Source organism: Lissotriton helveticus, chromosome 10, assembly GCF_964261635.1.
Source record: "Lissotriton helveticus chromosome 10, aLisHel1.1, whole genome shotgun sequence".
Classification (NCBI taxonomy): Eukaryota; Metazoa; Chordata; class Amphibia; order Caudata; family Salamandridae; genus Lissotriton; species Lissotriton helveticus.
This window is the reverse complement of record NC_136071.1, coordinates 502,742,066-502,763,331: the sequence shown is the minus strand read 5'-3', so window position 1 is coordinate 502,763,331 and position 21,266 is coordinate 502,742,066. Positions and strand designations below refer to the sequence as shown.

Sequence of the window (21,266 nt, the reverse complement as noted above, 5' to 3'; positions counted from 1 at the left end):
ATGGCGCCTCTCTACACTCCGGAGCCCTGACACACAAGATGGCGGCCGCCGCCCCGGGGCTCCGATACATAGAGGCTGGACACCCACCAGGCGCCTGATCGGCTCCCGAGCCCGGACGGCCTGTCACCGCTATCCACGAGAGGCCGACGTGCACGTCTCCGATGCGGAGCAGACCATCCCAGGTGTCCGACGCCCTCGTCGTGGGCGGTGAATGGTGGTCTCTCCCGCCCCACCCCCGGAGATCCTGACTGCGGCGCCTCAGCCTCGGACCCTTGAGCCCCCGGGCGCTGGATCCCTGTACAGCGACCCCAGAGAGCTCGACCAGCCGACGACCGGGAGCCACCCCTGCGAGGGCAAGAACACCGAACGGAGCCCTCTTTCACCCCGGGGCCCCGGCTCCCAAGATGGCGGCCGCCACCCCGGGGCTCCGACGCCTCGAGGCTGTTTCCCTGCCAGAAGCCTGAATCAGCCCTCAAACCCTGACAGCTTGCCATCGCGGACTACAGGAGGGCCGCCACTCACACGGAGCTGAGCGCTTCGGAGAACCCGCCACTGCCATCGGTGAGTGCTGTGCTGTCATTTCCCCTCCTGCTCCCCGAGGATCTCAAGTCGACACCCCGGTGGCCCCTTTTCACGTCCACCCACGAGGACAGCCACAGAGCTCGCTGCCACCCGACCAGGACGCCCAGGTCGCACTCACAGGTACGAACTGCCCAGTGAATCCGAGTGCCTGACCTTGACATGGCGCCTGTGCAGGCCTGACACCGGGAACAGCCATGAGTCCCGCTCTGGGGACGGGAGCATTCCACTAGCACTGAAGACATTGTCAGCGCCTCCCCTAGCCCACGCCACCCGACCTTGCCCTGCCGGTCAACACGGGCACTGGCCCCCGCCCCGTGGAGTGCAGAGACCCCCACACGGTCGAATCCACCGACCCCGGAAACCGCTTACAACCCTTGACGCCATTGGTGGTGGCCCCCCGGGGTGAAACGAACCTCGCCTTGGACCTGGAGGATCCGGAGTGGCGGACCATTCACCCACCGATACCACGTGGCGACGACCTACCACCCGCAGGACACGCGACGACCGAGGGGAAACCCCCCCCTCTTCCCCTCAACAGCACCCATGGGGAAGCCGAGGGGCACCCAAGGGACGACAGTCCCGGAAACGGCTGTCGAGAAGATGCCCCCCCCTCCCCAGACGAGGGCATGGACACAGTCCAATACGTCGCAAGACGACCCTACGCTATCAACGAAGCTGGACCAGGTGCTGGCAGCAATAGAAATGTCTCGCCTCTCGATGGAGGAGAGATTGGGCACCCTGGCAACAGACATTAGCCTAATCCGAGATGAACACCGTAAACTGGCGGATAGAGTGAAGGAGGGTGAGCGGGTCGTAACTGAATTGCAGCCAACGGTGCAATCGCAGGCAGCAGATACGCAGGAGATCCTACGCCGCGTGGCGACCCTGGAGGAACGCACAGTGGATTTGGAGGGGCGCTCGAGACGCTGCAACATTCGCGTCCTGGGCCTACCGGAGGGGATTGAAAATTCGGACCCTCTGACCTACATGGAATCCTGGACTAAATCGTTCACCCCGGACTGTGACCGGTCGCCATACTTCTCCATCGAGAGGGCACACAGGGTCCCGGCCCGGGCGCCCAAACCTGGTCTTCCCCCGCGGCCCATGCTGGCCAAGTTTCTGCACTTCCGGGACCGGGATGCAGTGCTTCGTGCGGCCCGGACGGCGGGCCCCCTACAGGTAGAGGACCAACACGTTATGGTGTTCCCAGACTATGCCAGGGAGGTTCAACAGCGTCGATCCACGTTTTTAGAAGTCAAGAGGCGCCTCCACGCAAACGATCTTCAATATTCCCTGCTGTTTCCTGCCCGCCTCAAGGTGATCCACAAAGGGAAAGCCCTCTTCTTCGACACGGCGGCAGACGCACAGGACTGGACCGAATTTCACTGCCCGCTGATCCCTAAGCCCGGACCTCGGAAGGCGCGCAATACTGACTACAGACGGCCCAGGAAACGTGGCGCTAACCATGGGCGATCTGGCCACCCCAAGAGCCAGACGTCCTCCCCAGCGGGCTCACCCGATCTCACCCAAATCATGCAGGAACGACGAGACGCCCTGCGGGTGGTCACTGAAGTACTTTCGTCACCCCCGGCTTCGGACTTGGAAGGTCAGCCACACCTATTCACCCCAGAGAAAGATCGGGACAGCGATGGAACTATGTCGGGATTTGGCCCGATCTCCTCCCCCCTTGTTGTGGCACACACACTGGACGCTGCCCTGACCAGCCAACCTGTCACCTCCTCGTGAACAACTGAACTGTCACCTGACATATCCTTTTCTTGAATGCCTGTGATGATGCGCGGCGTCTAGAAGCCTAGACTGCTCTACTAGATAACTGTAAGCGCCAGCGAGCGATAGATACTTCTCCTACTAGAGCCCGATCCGCGCACAGGCCCAGCAACGACACATGCTGCCACCCCCGCAAACTTCTATTGACTTTTTTCCCCTAGTGGGACACTAGTTTGGATATGCCACCCCCAGTGACGTATCCTCAGTATTGGGACAGTTACCCACCCGAAGTTCTAGTTGCTGTTCACCTCCCCAGTCCCCCCCCCACGTTTAAGGAAGCTTGGCGCGCAGGAACATACACGACACGCACACATGGGCGGCACACGGGAACTGTAGAGGTGCCCCTCCCCCAAACACGTCACCCTAGAAATGGCGGTCCCCCACTCTGACGTTAGTATCCTTACACTAAATGTACGGGGCCTGCACACGCCCAGCAAGCGCTACTCTGTATACTCCTACATACGGCGCATGGCGGCCAACATAACGTTCTTACAAGAGACGCACATTAACGCTACTGAACTCATTCGCCTACAAGCCAAATGGCGAGGGACCATCTGCGCCACGCAATATTCAGCGTTCGCACGCGGCGCATTAATTTGGGTGAGACCTGGTACTCCCTTCCGGGCGCTCCGGCGAATAGTAGATAGAGAGGGCAGATACGCGCTTCTGGAGGGAATTCTAGATGGGCAAGGGGTACTTCTTGGCAGCATATACGCCCCTAATACGGATCAGGACCGGTTCTGGGATCACCTTACGGGCGTCCTGGCCCAGTTCACCACAGTCCCATGGGTGCTGGGAGGCGACTTTAACTGCACACTGGACCCCTCGCTGGACCGCTCCCATCCTCCCCCCACGCACTCCCCGGCCCCCCGGCAGGCGGCCCTCTTCAAGGCGTGGACCACACACTGGGCGCTCACTGATGCATGGCGACACCTACACCCACTGGCTCGCATCTACTCCTTCCACTCGATTCCACACAACCTTCGGGTCCGCCTAGACCGTTTCCTCTGCTCTGCTCCGATCCTCCCCAAGGTTACATCTACAGATTACCTGGGACGGATCCTCTCGGATCATGATGCCCACATAATATGGCTTACCTGGCGCCCCCCGCATCCACCGGTCCCCACCTGGCGCCTCCCCAGAGACTGCCTAACGGACCCGGTCTTCAGGGACGCGCACAAAACCAGCATACGCGACTACTTTATACACAATGAGAACACAACGTCATCGGTACTAGTGGAGTGGGATGCATATAAAGTGGTGGCGAGGGGAGAATGCATCAAACAGATAGTGGGGGTCCGCCGCACCTTAGAACGGTCGCTCTTAACGACGGAACAAGCTCTAGCTGCTCTCACCAAACGGCCTGACGACTCGGAGGAACACGCCGTACTTACGGCTGAGGCCAAAACGGAATATCAAACTGCCTGCGCTGACCTCCGTAAGTATAACTTCAGGGCATACGCCTCTCGGGTGCACAAAGACAGAGACAAAACCGGGGCGCTTCTGGCCTGGATGGCGAAGCAGGACACCGAAATCAAGCCGATCACGGACATTCTCAACCCGGAGGGTGTACTGGTGCAATCACAAGCAGAGATTCTCCTAGCATTCCAACGCCATTATACACGAGTGTACGAAGCCCCGGCATGCTGTACCCCGTTTACCGCAGATCAGTTCTTAGACCCTCTGACGCTGCCCACGATATCGGATTCCGACAAGCGCACGCTCGACGCCAAGATAATTCCCTCTGACATCACCCAAGCGATACGCGCCATGTCCCGAAATAAAGCACCGGGACTGGACGGCTTCCCACTAGAATACTACGCAACATTCTCTCCCCTGGTGGTTCCCCGTCTGTCACGGGTGTTCGGGGCGTCACTCCACTTGGGGAAACTGCCCCAGTCGCTACGGGAATCCGTGATTGTCACCTTTCTTAAGCCCCACAGAGATCCGCTTCACATGGGGTCATACCGGCCTATTACACTCCTGTCGGCTGATTGTAAGATCCTGGGGAAGATCCTAGCTGATCGTTACGCGCAGGTCATACGCCCGCTGGTCCACCCCGACCAATGCGGCTTCGTCCCCGGGAGGAATACCTCCCAGAACCTCCGCCGAGTCTTCCATATCCAAGATCAGGTACGCGGCAGATTTCCCCGCGCTGCCTGCCTCATTATGGACCTGGAGAAGGCGTTTGACACCCTCACCTGGCCCTACCTATTTTCGGTCCTGCGGCGCCTTAATCTCGGCCCGACGCTCATGGCATATACCCGCCTCCTATACACCGACCTCACTACTCGAGTGCGTATCGGGAAACGTATCTCACCGGCGTTTGCAGTCCGACGAGGCACAAGACAAGGTTGCCCCTTGTCGCCCCTCTTGTTCGCGCTAGCAGTCGAGCCGCTGGCGGTTCGGCTGCGTCGGGAGGGTGTGGACTGGGGAGTACCGCTTGCAGACGGGACCCATTGTGTGTCCATGTACGCGGATGATCTCCTCATCTATGTCCGAGACATTGAAATGGACCTAACCCCCATAGGGGCCACATTGGCGGACTTTGCAACTGCCTCGGGTCTACAAGTCAACTGGGACAAGTCCACGGTTTACCCCCTACACCCGGACCTACCCCCCCGAGACATCGACCTTGGACCACATAGGCTTTCATGGTCCACGGAAGCTCCCCGATACCTCGGCGTCCGCTTATACCATTCTCCGACGGACATCTTTGAAGGCAACCACCGCAAGGTACTCGAGAGTTTGCGCCCGACGGTAGCCTTCTGGAATAAATTACCACTGGCCCCGATTGGACGGATAGCCCTTGCTAAAATGGTGATGCTCCCCCGGCTCCTCTACCATTTCACGAACCTGCCGGTGATACCACCCAGATCCTTCTTTCGCGACGTTGATTCCCTCTTAGGGACTCTCATCTGGGGAGCAGGCCGCCACAGAGTCGCCCTGAAAACTCTTCAACTCCCCACAACACAGGGGGGACTCGGAGCTCCATCCTTCGAGGCATATTTCCTCGCAGCACAGCTCCAGTGGCTGTCCTACTGGACAGCGGACCGTTACCCTCAGGAGACGGTTACTTCTACTGGTAGGATCATGACTCCGGAACTCACCCGTCTGCTCCTTCCGGGCACCAAGCCACGGCGCACTTACCCCCTCCAGGTGACGATAGCGCGCCGATGTATGCTGCGGATACACCGGCTGTCCCCCGCTAGACCCCCATACTCCCCGCTGCTACCGCTCATAGGCGGCCCCAAGCAGGATTCCTACTTTGCGGCCCCACTACTCGCCGACTGGTCCCGCTGTGGCATCACAGATCTAGAATCACTCTTCGAGGAGGGTCAGTTGAAACCGCTGGACCGCCTGGTCGCAGAATCCGGGCTCCCCCCAGGCCAATTCCTCAGGTATAGGCAACTGCTCGACGGATACCGACCCCATTTCAATCTCCAAAATGGCGAGCCAGACACGCATCCAGTAATACATACTATCCTACATATGGGGGTGGGTCGCCACCTGGTCACATGGCTATACAAATCCATCCGGGAACTCTCATACACCCCCCTGACGACCCTACGCACCGCTTGGGAAGAGGACATAGGCCGTGCTCTGCACGACTCGGAATGGACTAAAGCTCTTGAGGCCCCTAAACGCGTCTCTAGGAACGCCCGCTTCAAAAATATTCAATATTGCATGTTACACTGGGCATATCTCACCCCAGCGCGATTGCAGAAGTTCTACCCCTCCACGCCATTCTTGTGCCCCAGATGCTGTTCCCCAGCTGCGAACTTCCGTCACATGTTTTGGGACTGTCCCGATCTCCAACCTTTCTGGCAGGGGGTGCACGACACACTACTGGAACTCACGGGTCTCACTACACTAGCCACCTGGGAGTCCAGTGCATTAGGCATCCTCCACATCTCTAAGCGTGAACCGGTGCATAGGCGCTTCGTGTCTTTAGCGCTCCTACTAGCCAATAGATGTATAACCATGCGCTGGCGATCCCCAGAGGGTCCCCCCATAGCACAATGGAAAGGGGCGGTTAGCAAATGGGCGGCAGCGAAGGAAGACGCTTTAAGGGAAGAAGAAGCCAAGGGCGCGCGCAAACTTCCCATCTCCATGGAATGGGCCATGCTCCTTCACAGATTCCGCCAGTCCACGCAAGCTGGAGACTCGCCTGACCCTTCCCCTCCCCCCACCCGAGGAGACCGGTAGCCTTGGCCTGAAGTGAGCCACCCCAGAGTCGAACCCAGATAACCCCCCACGTCCTAGGCAACCTCTCGCATGTCCAGCCAGCCGTGGGTTTCTTCCCCCCCCCCCCCCCCCTCGACACCCGCCGCCATTATTTCCCTACTTAGACCCTGCTATCGCCTACATGCTTCCCTCCCACAGTTCCGTTACCCCCCTGTTCACTGGTAACACTGTTATGTGCACGGTACAGATCCTGATTCGGCGCTGTTATGGCATGAACGTACCCATCTGATCTTATTCATCGCCCCTATGGCGATACCGTCCCATCGCCTCTCAGCCTGCGGGAGCCTTTACATGATTATAATGCACTGATTCACCGAAGTCATGTTTATGTGTACCAGTTCTATATAGCAAGAAAACGTTGCACACATAGCTGTTCGTGGCTGAATGTTGAGGCCACGTCGGCAGACTGTATATTCTGTACTGACATACTTTACTGCAACAATAAAACAAATTTAAATAAAAAAAAAAAAAGTATATATATGTGTGTATATATGTATATATATGTGTGTGTATATATGTATATATATATGTGTGTATATATGTATATATATGTGTGTGTATATATGTATATATATATATTACCTACTGGCGGTCGCCAGTAGGTATATATAGTTAGGATTTTTTCTCTATGGGATTTTTGAAAATTCTATGTCTAATAACTTTGGCGTTTGTGGACGGAATTGGCTGAAATTTTCAGGGAAATGGCACATTTTGTTTCTGAGCAGCCCTTGAAAATTTGGGGGGGGTTCGTCAAGGGGGGGCCGAGAAAAAAGGGGGTCCCAAAACGTGTTTTTAACATTGAGTTTTCCATAGGGCGGTTGGCCTCACTTTTAGCCCGAACGGCTGAATGGATTTGCACAAAACTTGGCAAAATTGTAGGGACTGGTAGCCCGATGTGCCTTTGCTAGGTCTCAATATATGTGCTTCAGTGGATTTTGAGAAATTAACGTTCAAAAAAAGATATTCATCTGTAACAGCGGACCGGGCAGCGCTCCGGTTCGCGGACTTTACGCGTTACGGAGCTTTGTGAAGCGAAGCTGATTGGTTCTCTGGCGTCTGTGAACATTCCAAACAGTCCGTAGCGGCCGCCATCTTGTCTCTCGGTAGGATCGAGAGACAAGCGGAGGCCAAAGCGAGGGGGCAAATGACCATAAGGGGGCATAGTAGATCCTCCCTGACCCTCTAGGTTTGATGTGGAGGTTTTAAAAGGGCCCCGCGGGGCAAAAAAAAATAATAATAATAATAATCGAACGGCTGAATGGATTTGCACGAAACTTGGTAAAATATTAGGGACTGGTAGCCCGATGTGCCTTTGCTAGGTCTCAATATATGTGCTCCAGTGGATTTTGAGAAATTAACGTTCAAAAAAAGATATATATCTGTAACAGCGCTCCGCTTCGCGTAACGGAGGTTTGCGAAGCTGATTGGTTCTCCGGCGTCTGTAAACATTGCAAACAGTCCGTAGCGGCCGCCATCTTGTCTCTCGGTAGGATCGAGAGACAAGAGGAGGCCAAAGCGAAGGGGCAAATGACCATAAGGGGGCATAGTAGATCCTCCTTGACCTCTTAGGTTTGATGTGGAGGTTTTAAAAGGGCCCCGCGGGGCAAAAAAATAAATAATAATAATAATCGAACGGCTGAATGGATTTGCACGAAACTTGGCAAAATTGTAGGGACTGGTAGCTCGATGTGCCTTTGCTAGGTCTCAATATATGTGCTTCAGTGGATTTTGAGAAATTAACGTTCAAAAACAGATATATATCTGTAACAGCGCTCCGCTTCGCGGAGATAAAATTATCTCTGTATTACCTAGCTGTTGCTAACACCAGTTAGCGACGGCTAGTAGGAGATAGCGACCATCTTGGGCCCCACTTTGCATGTGAGTGATATTTATCACTAATGACATGCAAAGTGGGCATGCCAAGATGTTAGCGACTGGAAACAGTCGCTAACATCGCTATCTCCTATTACCAACTTTTGGAAATATTCGCGATAAGCGCGAATATCTCCAAAAGCTACCACCTGCCCTGAGCAGTTCTTAGCCATGTTATCCAATGGGAGGTGGATAACATGGCTAAGAGCATTAGCTCGGTAATGCATGAATATCGCTGAGTTTTCAGCGATATTAATGCATTGCGGTCGTTTTTTATCGTATTTGCGATAAACCTTGATAATAGCAAGGTTTATCTGCAATAATTTCTGAAGATGCTTAGCGGTAAAAAATTCGTTGCTAAGCATCGTTAGGGATAAATATCGCTTAACTTTGGTAATATGCCCCAACGTCTGTTAACGTTCGATTGGAAGGAAATCAGGAAGTGTTGAAAAACATTGTCTGCGCCATCTTGCCTTTTTTCAAATGCCACACTTTTGTCGTGCACGGCAGTCATTTTAGATGCCTTGACCAGACGCACTCTCTGCACGCTGTCGATCCTTAGCATGGCTCCCCACCCTCGCAAGCATCTCCCCCAGGCAGTGGTCACCCCCGCTCTCTGTCTTATGCATGGGTAATAAACCACCCCCCATCTGCGCTGCTCTTCCCTGAGAATCACACCCTGTGCCCGCCCGACACCTCCCTTTCGCCCTATTCACTACCGCACCCTCTGACACTCCTTTTCCTCTGTGTCCGATTGTCCAGGCCGGTCCTAGGCTATCAGCTAGCCCTGCAGATGTAGTTTATGGCCCCAGCTGTAAAGAATCACCCCTCTTCAAAGGAGTTATAGTAGATCAAGGCCCACACTCGATGAGATCCGTCACAGCAGACGCGTTCCTATTATCTGAAAACCATCCTGTATTGTGATTGGGGAGGGGACCGAGCCTGAAGCGGAAGATTCCAGGGATGACTCTTTGTACATCAAAGTTTTTACAATTATGTGTCACATTAAAAATATATAGCACTCCAACAAAGTAGTAAGATTATAAAACTTTAATAACTTATAAATATATACAAGAAAACAAAAACAGTAATAACATATAAACATTTTTAGGGAAAAACAACGAAGTCGCGGTCGGCTGTGCGAATAGTCCCAACGCAGCACAACGTCCAGATTTCACTGATTTCGGAATCCGGCGTGGGGCGTCGCGGGGGGTGGGTCATCAGTAGCAAACTGTTGTGCGAATAATTCCAAGGCAGCAGAACGATGGCACCAAGGTGATGTCCAGTAAGTTGCCGCACTGGTTTTGGTATCCTACAATGCTGCTCCGAATAACGGCGTGGGGCGCCCCGGGGGAGGCGGCGTGAACGGGCCTCTCCAGGTGGAGTCTCGTCTGTTGTAGTGGGGCGCCCCTTTACCGTTTCAGTTGCCATTCCGTCCGCTTTTGGTCCACTGTGTCAAAAGCCGCAATTCAGCTGAGTTGCGCCCACTCTTGCGGTGCAGCGATAGGCGGCTGTCACAGGACTCTCAAAATGGCGGCAGGCTGTTTCCTTTTTGGGCCTGGTCCACTGAAATGGCCCTGGGACACCTTGGAAATCGGACGCTTGTCTGCTAGGTCTTGGACCCCATTCTCGAAAGCGTCCCCTCCGCCTTGAGGATTCATCAAAAGTTTTGGGGGCCCCCTACTCCTGCAGGCTTCTGGTGGGGAGCGGCTGCCATGATTGCTCGCGGAATGACTACGACGGAGCCACGAGATGGTGGTGCTTTCATGGTGACGCCAGCTTCAGTCTGAAACATCCAGAAACAAGGTGGGGCTTTCATCGTTTGGGGAAAAAAAAAAGTTTTCATCCAATGAAAAGTGTTGTTTTTAGGTCATATGATCAAGCCTTCCATCATTAGGAAACCAAAAGTAAAATGAACCAATGAAAAGTTTTATAAACAAGTCACATGACCTGTTATGCGGCATAGGGTATAAAATGCGGAGAAAATACGTTGGCACGTGAGGCGGCGTCAGTAGCGGACCGATGTGCGAATAGGCCGAAGGCAACACAACGCGCCAAGATCCGGATGGCACCGAGGTGGTGTCCAGCAAGTTGCAGCACTGGTGTGGCCATCCTACAATGCTGAAAGTCGGCGTGGGGCGCCCTGTTGGCCTGTGAGTTCGCGTCAGTAGCGGACCGATGTGCGAATAGGCCGAAGGCAGCACAACGCGCCAAGATCCGGATGGCACCGAGGTGGTGTCTAGTAAGGTGCACTGGTGTGGCCATCCTACAATGTTGAAAGTCGGCGTGGGGCGCCCCGTTGGCCTGTGAGATGGCGTCAGTAGCGGACCGATGTGCGAATGGGGCCAAAGGCAGCGCAAGAATATTTTCTGTATGGAAGATACCACTAGGCGTTGAGATGCCAAGATCCGGATGGCACCGAGGTGATGTCTAGCAAGTTGCCGCACTGGTGTGGCCATCCTACAATGCTGAAAGTCGGCGTGGGGCGCCCCGTTGGCCTGTGAGATGGCGTCAGTAGCGGACCGATGTGTGAATAGGCCGGAACCAGCACAAGGCGCCAAGATCCGGATGGCACCGTGGTGGTTTCATAGTTGAGAGGCACTTCATCTGCAGTGGGGCGCCGAGATCCGGATGGCACCGAGGTGATGTCTAGCAAGTTGCTGTACTGGTGTGATCATCCTACAATGCTGAAACTCGGCGTGGGGCGCCCCATTAGCCTGTGAGATGGCGTCAGTAGCGGACCGATGTGCGAATGGGGCAAAGGTAGCGCAAGAATATTTTCTGAAGAGAAGACACCAGAAGGCGCTGAGATTCGGTTACCACCGAGGTGATGTCTAGCAAGTTGCCGCACTGGTGTGGCCATCCTACAATACTGCTCCGAATAACGGCGTGGGGTGCCCGAAGGGGGGGGGGGGGCGGCGTGAACGGGCCTTCCTAGGTGGAGGCTCGTCTGCTGTAGTGGGGCGCCCCTTTACCGTTTCAGTTGCCATTCAGCTGAGTTTCGGCCGCTCTTGATGCTACAGCGACAGGCGGCTGCAACAGGACTCTCAAAATGGCGGCCTGTTCTTTGGATTTGGGCCTGGTGTACTAAAATGGCCCTGGGACACTTTAGAACTCGGACGCTTGATTTTTTTTTTTCCTTTCCTGTACATGCAAAAAAAGGTAAATTCCCGGTACGTTACACGCTTCATCTGCCACGATGTACTCTCCAGAGGAACCGAAAAAAAATATAGTTATGGTAACTATACCATGCATCGTCATATGGAGAGGTGGCACCAATTAATTATAGTGCTGCATGAAAGAGAGATTTGGAGGAGAACCCCCGACCTGCCAGTACATTCATCAAAGAAGTGGCACTGACAGCATCAGAGGCAAGGGAAATGGTCCCAAATATTTAGAACTTTGGAAAGATTAAAATGACATGTTTAGATTGTGGCAAATTAATTTCATGTGGACAGATGAGTGTTACTCTAATAAATACAGCATATGAACATCATCATAGTCGATGGTTGGTAGAGACATTTTGACTATATCCTGGACCTGCCCGTCCTCGCCCAAAATGGCGCCGGAATAAATGGGACTCGTAACTCCTTGTTGTGTACTGGTTGCAGAACCTTGAAATCACGAGATACGTATGCAGTTTTGAAGCATATGGCGGGCGGGGACGAGAATTGATTGAATATTTCGACATCCCTATTGATATTAAGTTCTGATGTGTTATTGATTACTGTACTATTGAAAGTTCGAATTAACGTCACCCATGGTACTTGCCCGCAAATGTATATCTAGATAATTTTATTGTAACTGGCCCTGTCGTATTTTAATTATAAAATGTACGTCCACCGATTCCGCATCTGTTAGACACCTTAGTTCTTGCAACCTAATGGCCCGCCCGTTACGTTCCTCTACAGTGTAAATGTCTACTCATCATATACGATTACAGTTTGCTCCGTGGCCGGCCCACGTGGTTATAGGCTCGTATTTGTATAATGAAATTTTCACAATAAAGGTTTTTAAAAGAAAACATGGTAGTAGTATATACATTGGTAAAGTTTTTAATAATAGTCACTGTTTTAGAATCATTAAAAGGCAAGTGAAATAAAGCAGACCAATTACATGAAGGGTAAAAGGTATAATACGCAGGAACGCAGTAAAGATAAATGGTCAAGGGCTGTTGTGTTTTCTACTCCTGCAACATAAAGTGATCGATAAGAATCTCATATTCAGGCGTATCGGCGACTAAGACAGCAGGTCGACCCTCTTTTGCTCAACGGCTCCGTCATGGGACGAAGAAACGCTCTTTTTCTCGAAAAAAGAATATATTTTACTTGCAGGACAGTTGTAAATTTTCCGGGAAAGTACATTAGCCTGGAACATTATAACATATATTTAAGAAAAAATAATGTTCAGAAGTAATAAAAAGCGTAATTTTTAGGTCATATGACCAAGCCTTTCATCATTAGAATAAGAAAAGTAAAATGAACCAATGAAAAGTTTTATTAACAAGTCACATGACTTGTTATGCTTACGTTACGCGCTGCGCGTCGCGCCCCGGATGACTTCCGGATGCGCTAACGCGGCGCGTCATATGACGCATTACGCGACAACGCAGGTCCAGAATATAGTGAAAATGTCTCCACCAACCAGCGGTCGGAACACAACCCCTTTCAGCAGGCTAAATAGTTCTGTTAAATGACAACAGAAGGGACAGGCAACAAGAACCATCAGTCAAAGAGGGGAGGGCTAGTTCTTCTCTACCGGGTTACATTGGGGCGCTACCGGAACTGATCGAATTGGTAGTCTACAGTGTTTCTGGATGTTTCAGACTGAAGCTGGGGTTAGCATGAGAGCACCACCATTTCGTAGCTCCGTCGTGGCCATTCCGCAACCAATCATGGCAGCCGCTCTTTATCGTTATTTTGGGCGGGGTGGGTGGCGGAGCCGAGCTGTTTTGCAGCCATCATTGTGTGGAGTTCAGTTCATCTCACTAGTTTTGTATTTGTCATGAGGGGTTGTTCCTAATGTTTCTATTTTAGCGAGGTCAAAAAGAGATCCCATTAGTGGCCTACTGATTTTGCTCGATTCCTTTTCTTTTTTTTTTTACACGATTTTTCGTTATCTGCAAAGACTAAACAGAGTACTGCGACTCTGTGTTTGTTTGTAAATAGAGAATGAACCAAAGAGAACCAATTCTAAAACAGTAAATGCTTGGATAACAATCAATCAAATGGAGAGAGAAGCAGGCACGACGTATTACAACGGGGGCAAAGGCCTGCGTTAACTACCTTTCACTATCTGCAAAGAGAGAGTACTCCTAATAGAAATGAGGGGGGGGGGGCACCATTCAAAGCAGATCAGTGTGCATAAACACGAAAATGTTTTCACTTACCACGCACTTGACATTCGACAGCTTATGATATTTGCTATTAAAAAACCATTGAAATTCACTGAAAAAACCATAGGTTATAGACCATATATAGTTAGGAATTAGCATTTACAAAACCTTGAAAATTCACTGAAAAAACCATAGGTTATAGACCATATATAGTTAGGAATTAGCATTTAAAAAACCTTATTTTACTCACACAAAACCATTGAAATTCCATATATAGTTAGTTGCACTAACTATATATCGCGCACCCGCAATCCACTGCTGATGATGTCACATATTACATCATTCATGACATGGTCAGTGACATCACTGATGACATCACTGATGACATCTCAAATGACATCACTGATGACATCACTGATGACATCTCAAATGACATCACTGATGACATCACTGATGACATCTCATTTGACATTACTGATCACATCACTGATGACATCATTCATGTGATGATACGATGAACCTCTTCAGACTCTAATATAACCTTAGATACACTCAGTGTAAACACTCATCCATGGAGTTACTCACACACCTAGTCAGTCTTGCAAAGAATCAATCACACCTCCATTTCCTCAACTATATAGTTATACTCACCTTACTTATTGAAACATATACTAACACATATTTACTCTCTTATACAATCCCTGATACAAGTTCACAATGATCCATACAGCCACTCACACATTCACTGGCTCTTATGCACAGTTATTTATATATGTCAACTCTCACATGTACTGTGTTTTACATATGTACTTACTTTGACATGTAGCACTGAGATATCCATTCACTCACCAATACACTCATGCACACAGTCAACCGCCCATACAGCTGTTTCCACATGCACTTTTGGACCCATACATCTAGTGAATCAACTGCTCACACATATATGCACAGAGTCATACACCTCCCAGCCACCCACACACACACTCAGTCTCCCATACAAATACTTGGGCAACCAATCAATAACCCATATAGTTAGTCATATAGCTAATGATCAACACATGCAGCAGATGAACAACAGACACAATGATGCACAAATTAAAACAGTTTAGTCACTAACCCATGCACTCAGTGAGACACATTTAATCACTCACTCATACAGTCAGTCATGCACCTACTAAATCCTTCATCCAGACACTTATACATCCACTCATTCTTCAATATGTAAGACATATTTTAACTTTACAGAAACATACAGTCACTGGATGTTGTCATCAGTGATGTCATCAGTGATGTCATTTGAGATGTCATCAGTGATGTCATCAGTGATGTCACTGACCATGTCATGAATGATGTAATATGTGACATCATCAGCAGTGGATTGCGGGTGCGCGATATATAGTTAGTGCAACTAACTATATATGGAATTTCAATGGTTTTGTGTGAGTAAAATAAGGTTTTTTAAATGCTAATTCCTAACTATATATGGTCTATAACCTATGGTTTTTTCAGTGAATATATATATGTGTAGATATGTATATGTGTGTATATATGTATATATATGTGTGTATGTATGTATAAATATGTGTGTATACGTGTGTGTATATATGTGTGTATATATATGTGTGTATGTATGTATGTATATATATGTATATATCTTCTCAACACTGCTACTTAAACACTGTTAAACACCTACTCATACCTTCATCAATCTAAGTTGATTGCATATTAAAAAAAATCACTTCTCCATATAAACACACAATGTCCCACATACGCACATGTACACAAACACACATAACATACATCCCTTTTCCTTTCACATACACTGGCACTCCTCCAGTTACCTGGTAAGGGCCCTGCTTGCAGACTAAAGAACAGGGAGGTTATTCTGATGAAAATGTGTATGTACCCTGGAGGCTTTAATGAGTTTCTATGCCAATGTTGTTGTATCTCTGTATTTAAAAACAAATAATAATACATCGAGTTAGCATGGACATATAGGAGTGGGGAAGGTGGAGAAATATGTAAGGAATGTGTTAACTATGTTAGGCTGTCCAGCGAAAAAATATGTTTCCTTGATGAGCTCCTAAGTTTGATTCAGTATCACCTGCCTTCAGTCCGGCAGTGGTAGGAATGGAAGTGATGGGCTTCAGGAATACTCACAGCTTCCTGAACCAGCAGTTACAAGCACAGACCTCGCTGGAAAATAAAGGTGAGTCCTGGGGGCCTTTCACCCTCAGTAAACAAGATTATTTTCCCTTCTCATTCTGAACACTTGTGGACGGTCTTGGGTTTTTTATTTGTGGTGAGAGGATTGTGTGAAGAGGTCCTGGAAAGATGGCAAGGCATAAATAGTTGAAGCACCGATTAACTGGTCATCAGATTCTTGAATCTCACTGGCATCACCTTCTTATTTTCTAAATTTAGGTTAGTGTCCCAAAGGGCCTTGTAACGTTTGTTCTCTATTTCCAATTAGCACATTCTAACAAAATCAAGAACAAAAGCTAAACAAAGCTTCCATATCTGTGGATGTTTAAATTGTTGATGATTTATTTACATTCTCCGTACTGTTTTAAACTAGTAGGATCACTGTTTAATGTTAACCTCTGTAAGCGTGGTGTCCTAGACTTTTTATTGTAAAAAGCCCAGGAGAGCATCTTCACTTTCAATCTGATCAGCTGGCAAGGTGTAACTGACCATCAATGGAGGCCCCCCTCAGATCACATCTTGTACATAAAGCTCCTTTACAACACATCATTTTCCTTTAATGGAAAATACAAGTAAATTAAGCAACAATCTTCCAAATGTGAAACTCATATGGCATATAACTCTGAAAATTATCTCTTCCTACCACATCATCATATCAACTTTCCCTAGACACAACTTATATCATTTTCATGTGTTCTTGGTCATGCCACATTGACCACTGTACTGATTTTGCATCTTGGTCCATCTCCCATTGCCACAAAACTTTTCCAACCAGTATTTCCGTGTGAGAACACAGTGACAAAATACTCTGTATCTCCGGTTACGTACCAATACCAAATCCCTATCTTCTGTTTCAAGGCATTTAATGCCTTTCTTCTTGTCTCACTGTTCCTAATCATTTAATCAGTCCTTTTCTTATCTCTCCATATTTCACCTCAACTCCCAATTCTTTTTAAACAATTTTAATTAGATCTTGTTGGTACGTGATTAGAACAGCCATGAGGAGTAAACAATTATAAGAGTAATCTTATGCAGCATTGCACACAGCTGGAGAATATGGCAGACACTCAAAATTATGAATGCACACAGTCTGTAAATGGGCTCAGGAATGCAATATATCATTGATAAATCCCTACGAGACTCTGATCTGCAAACTTCAGCCATCCCTAACATATAAGTTGCAGTTGGAAAACATAGACTCTGTGACACCAACTGTTTTACAAAAGTAAAAATTGGACCTAGATCTTTTTATAAGCACCTGTTTTATCAAAGACCATAGCTGCCACCTTTTCTAAAGCACAAATATTCCAAACTCAAGCTAACCATAATGGCATAGGGGGTATTCAGGGTGTCTTCTGTCTCCGGGCTATGTTGAGGCAAATCACTAAAAGCAGATGGCTGATCAGTCTCTCTGGGGCTACAGATAAATAGTACATGTTAACATCACCCAGTAGCACCTCTAGAGGGTTGAAAGTTATAAGAATACTTGTGATCTGGTTAGTGTTCTACCAGAAGGTTTCTTTGTGTTCACATGACTAGCATATGTGAAATATCCTTCCAAATTAGTTGCATATTCTCCAGCAAATATTTGAACTTCCAAATATTACATTGGGCATACGGGATATTAAAAACCATTGTACAGTGATTTTGGAATCCTGTGTCTCGTATTAAGAGCATATGGAACATATTGCCTCCCTTGACAAAATATTGAGCCATATTTTGTTTGAAATTTCCTGACCCAGTTCTCCCTCATAGCTTAGTATATTAATGTGTGCCCAGCTCATGCCTCCCATCCCATCAGTGATGACCCATCCAGACACACCTAAGCTCCCTACTTCACCCCGTCAGGTGGCCCAGAGACAGGCTGCAGGCAGCAAATGGCTAAAGCAGGAAAATGTCAACTTTCTAAAAGTTACATTTTCAAAATTATAATTTAAAATCTGACTTCATCATTAGTTAGGATTTTTCATTACAATTCCAAAGACACCAAACCTGATCTGGTCACCAGTTCCCATTTGGAAATTGCACTTATAAAATGTAATAAGGTAACCCCAATGTTAGCCTATAGAAGAGTTAGGCCTTGCACTAGTGAAAAATGACCGAGACATTTTTGCATTACCGCAACTTGTAAAACCTCCAACTTTTTAAATACACAGCACCCTGTCCTCTGGACTGAACATGGCCTACTACAGATGACATATGTATGAAAAAGGAAGGATTTGGGCCTGGCAAAAGGTTTATTTTTCAAGGCTGAAATGGTAGTTTAAAATTGCACACACACAGGCTAAAATGGCAGGCCTGAGACACGTTTAACGTGCCACTTAAGTGGGTGTCACAATTAGTGCTGCAGACCCGCTAGTAGCATTTACTATACAGGCCCTGGACACAGATAGTGCCTCTTTACTAAGGACTTACTAGTGAATTAAATATGTCAATTGGGAATTAACCAATCATACCATGTTTTAAGGAAAGAGCACAAGCTCCTTAGCCCAGTTCAGCAGTGGCAAAGTGCATAGATTTGTACGGCCAGCAAAAACAAAGTCAGAAAAACAGGGGGTCTGAAGGCAAATAGGTAGGGGGAAAACCACACCAAAGATGGCAAGTTTAAAGTCAACACTGGTTAAACATAGTCAATTAAAAGTTCAAACTGGCAGTGTCTAAGCTTTCATAGTACTTGTTATTAGACTGACAAGATAGACAGTCTCTTCTTACAGAGAGAAACAACAATATTTCCTAAAGCTCTAAGGCTCACCTCTCTATATCAGAGAGCATTCCTTTGACAGATTACTGGTTGCTAATTCTTCTACACCACATTGTTAGGATGCCTTGACCGCTACGCTTTGACAGTTTACTGAACTATTTTCAACATAATTCAACACCAATTGGCCTTTTCTTTTCCCACAACTTTTTCGTTATCTTATTTCATTTGTGTGAATTTGTATAGTGCACACACTACCAGAGAGGTGTCGGACCACTTTAAAAAGATGAACCAAAAATTCTATGCATAAATGACCGCATTTCACAACCATCCAAAGGAAAGGAGCAAACAGATTAAACCAAATATACTGACATACAGTATGCACAAGCTTCCATTATGATGAGTAATAAAGGCAGATGAGATATCAAAGTGGGAAAGTAGAAGGTATTAAAATTAGCATCAGAATTGGACAACTGGAGATAGGTAGGAGGAGCAAGTTAGAAGAAAAAAACATGGAAATGTTAAAAAGTTGTACATAGTACGAGAGTTATTAGATAGTGTATGAAATATGTATTGGTTGAACTGAGATTTACCACTTGTGAATGAAAGGTTAGTAACAGACAAAGAAGCAAGGAACAGAATAGAAAGGAAAAGAATATAGGGGAATATTGACAGTAATCAAGGAGAGCTGTTTGGTTAGACTCAAGTAGAGAAGTTTGTTGACAACAAGGTGTTTAAGTTAAGATTCAATAGCGGTGTTGGCAGCAATAATGCAAAGAGAGGCAATGATAGTAATTCCTTGATTATTTGTGAAGTGTCCCTTTATATGCAAAAATGTCTAAAAGAAGGTTCATCTATTATGTATATCCTGAGCCCTCCTAATTTTCCCACTATTAAAGAGTGCCTATATGCTAGAAAGTGTCAAGAATGACACTGGAGGAAGTAAAAAAACATTCCAGAACAGCATCAGGATCTGCTTCAAGTATCTTGCATCAAACCGAAACACATAGGGGAGCATCTGCTTCTACTGCTGTGCTTTTGGAGACAACCACTGACCTCTAAATAGGGTCTGAGAAGAGGCAAGTGGAACAATCTTTACACAATTCCAGCTTAATAATGACGGGCATGAAACTTGCTTCAAATAAATACTAAATACATACATATCAAAGTCTAATTCATCCACATTGAAGAAACTGAAACCATCAGAAGGGTAAACTTTGAAGGCCTTAACATTCAACACTTCGAAGTAAAGGCCTCTCTCTTGTCTTGAAACAAAGTTGAGGCATAAACTGTTGGGGCGTTTGCCATCAAGTAAACACATGCTGTTGAGAACTTTTAGGGATAACTTGCTGAGGATAAAACATTGAGGATAAAACATGCCGTTATTCTTTCACATTAAATACAAAGATAGAAGCATACAGAAGAACCCTTTGTCAAAGTACTCTGGCTTTGGATATACCTACATTTAAGACTTCAAGACCACTACTCTTAAAATATATAATATATTGGAGACATCATGGAGATAACAGTTTTCCTCAAATTCACCAACTAAACTATCCCACTTAAGTGATTTACTGACTTTTCATGAGTTTTGTGTGAGCGAGTGTTATTAAATACATTTATTTTCTCACAACTGAGTGTTAAGACAAGAAATGTAATTTATAGCAACAGAACGCCGTATTTAGGCTGTCTTGCCAGTTTTGGGTGGGCACATAGAGATGCTGTTGGATAATGGATGGTGAACGACTCATTACATACATTTATCACATATACGTATATGCAGTGACCATAGGAGGAACATCTCGTTCATCCCTCCTCGAGCCAGACCGTCTTTCATTTGCAAAACAAGAGCATGCAATCCTTCGCAACCCTTATTGGATCCCAGGTCATTTCACCCCAACAATGTAGGTTTGTTTGTGCCAGCTACTTCCAACGCTGCTTGCCCTTGCTTGTCCAATAAGCACAAGCCTCTTGTGCAATCCTCCTACTTGATTCGTTCTTCATCTCGGCAGTGAAGAAGCGCTATGTTTTCTTAGTATCATTCTTCATTACGCAGATCAGGAAAACCAGCAGATGGATCTCCATCCTACAGTTTTTTTCTCTTCTGCTGTCACAGTCCTTCCTCCTCGAACTAACGAGAAACATTTAGGTTTCCAGCACATTCGTTTGGACGAACAAATTTACATCCAGGAACCACATTGGCTTGGGATGCACCCATTCATTTGTACTCCCTACATTCTCATCATCTGGAGGTAGCCTAAATTGCTTTGAGCCTCTGGCTTATAAACAGTGGCTGATTGTGTTTCTTTGCAAACTTCCTCCGCCATTCTTAGATGCCAATGTACCCACTTTTAATATATCCTCCTATTTTCCCTATGGAATTGCAAAGTCTCCATTAACTGAAAGAAAGGAAAATTATGAAGGGAACACCTGCATGATGTAACAGTGTAGAAATTGTGCACCCTGTGCTAATTTCCACATGCATGCTTGATGAGAGGAAAGCGAGAAAAATAACTTAATAAAATAGCAGTGACAAAA

The 21,266-nt window shown here is 47.6% G+C and overlaps 1 protein-coding gene across 5 annotated transcripts in view; it reads left to right on the top strand.

The window, feature by feature from the left end:
* TEDC2 (tubulin epsilon and delta complex 2) overlaps positions 1-21,266 on the top strand; it is a 332,149-nt gene that overhangs the window by 271,538 nt on the left and 39,345 nt on the right. For all 5 annotated transcript variants that reach the window (XM_078663007.1, XM_078663008.1, XM_078663009.1 and 2 more), the window contains one exon: positions 15,914-16,034. In XM_078663007.1, coding sequence (XP_078519133.1) covers positions 15,914-16,034 — 121 coding nt within the window. The remainder of the gene's footprint in view (positions 1-15,913; positions 16,035-21,266) is intronic.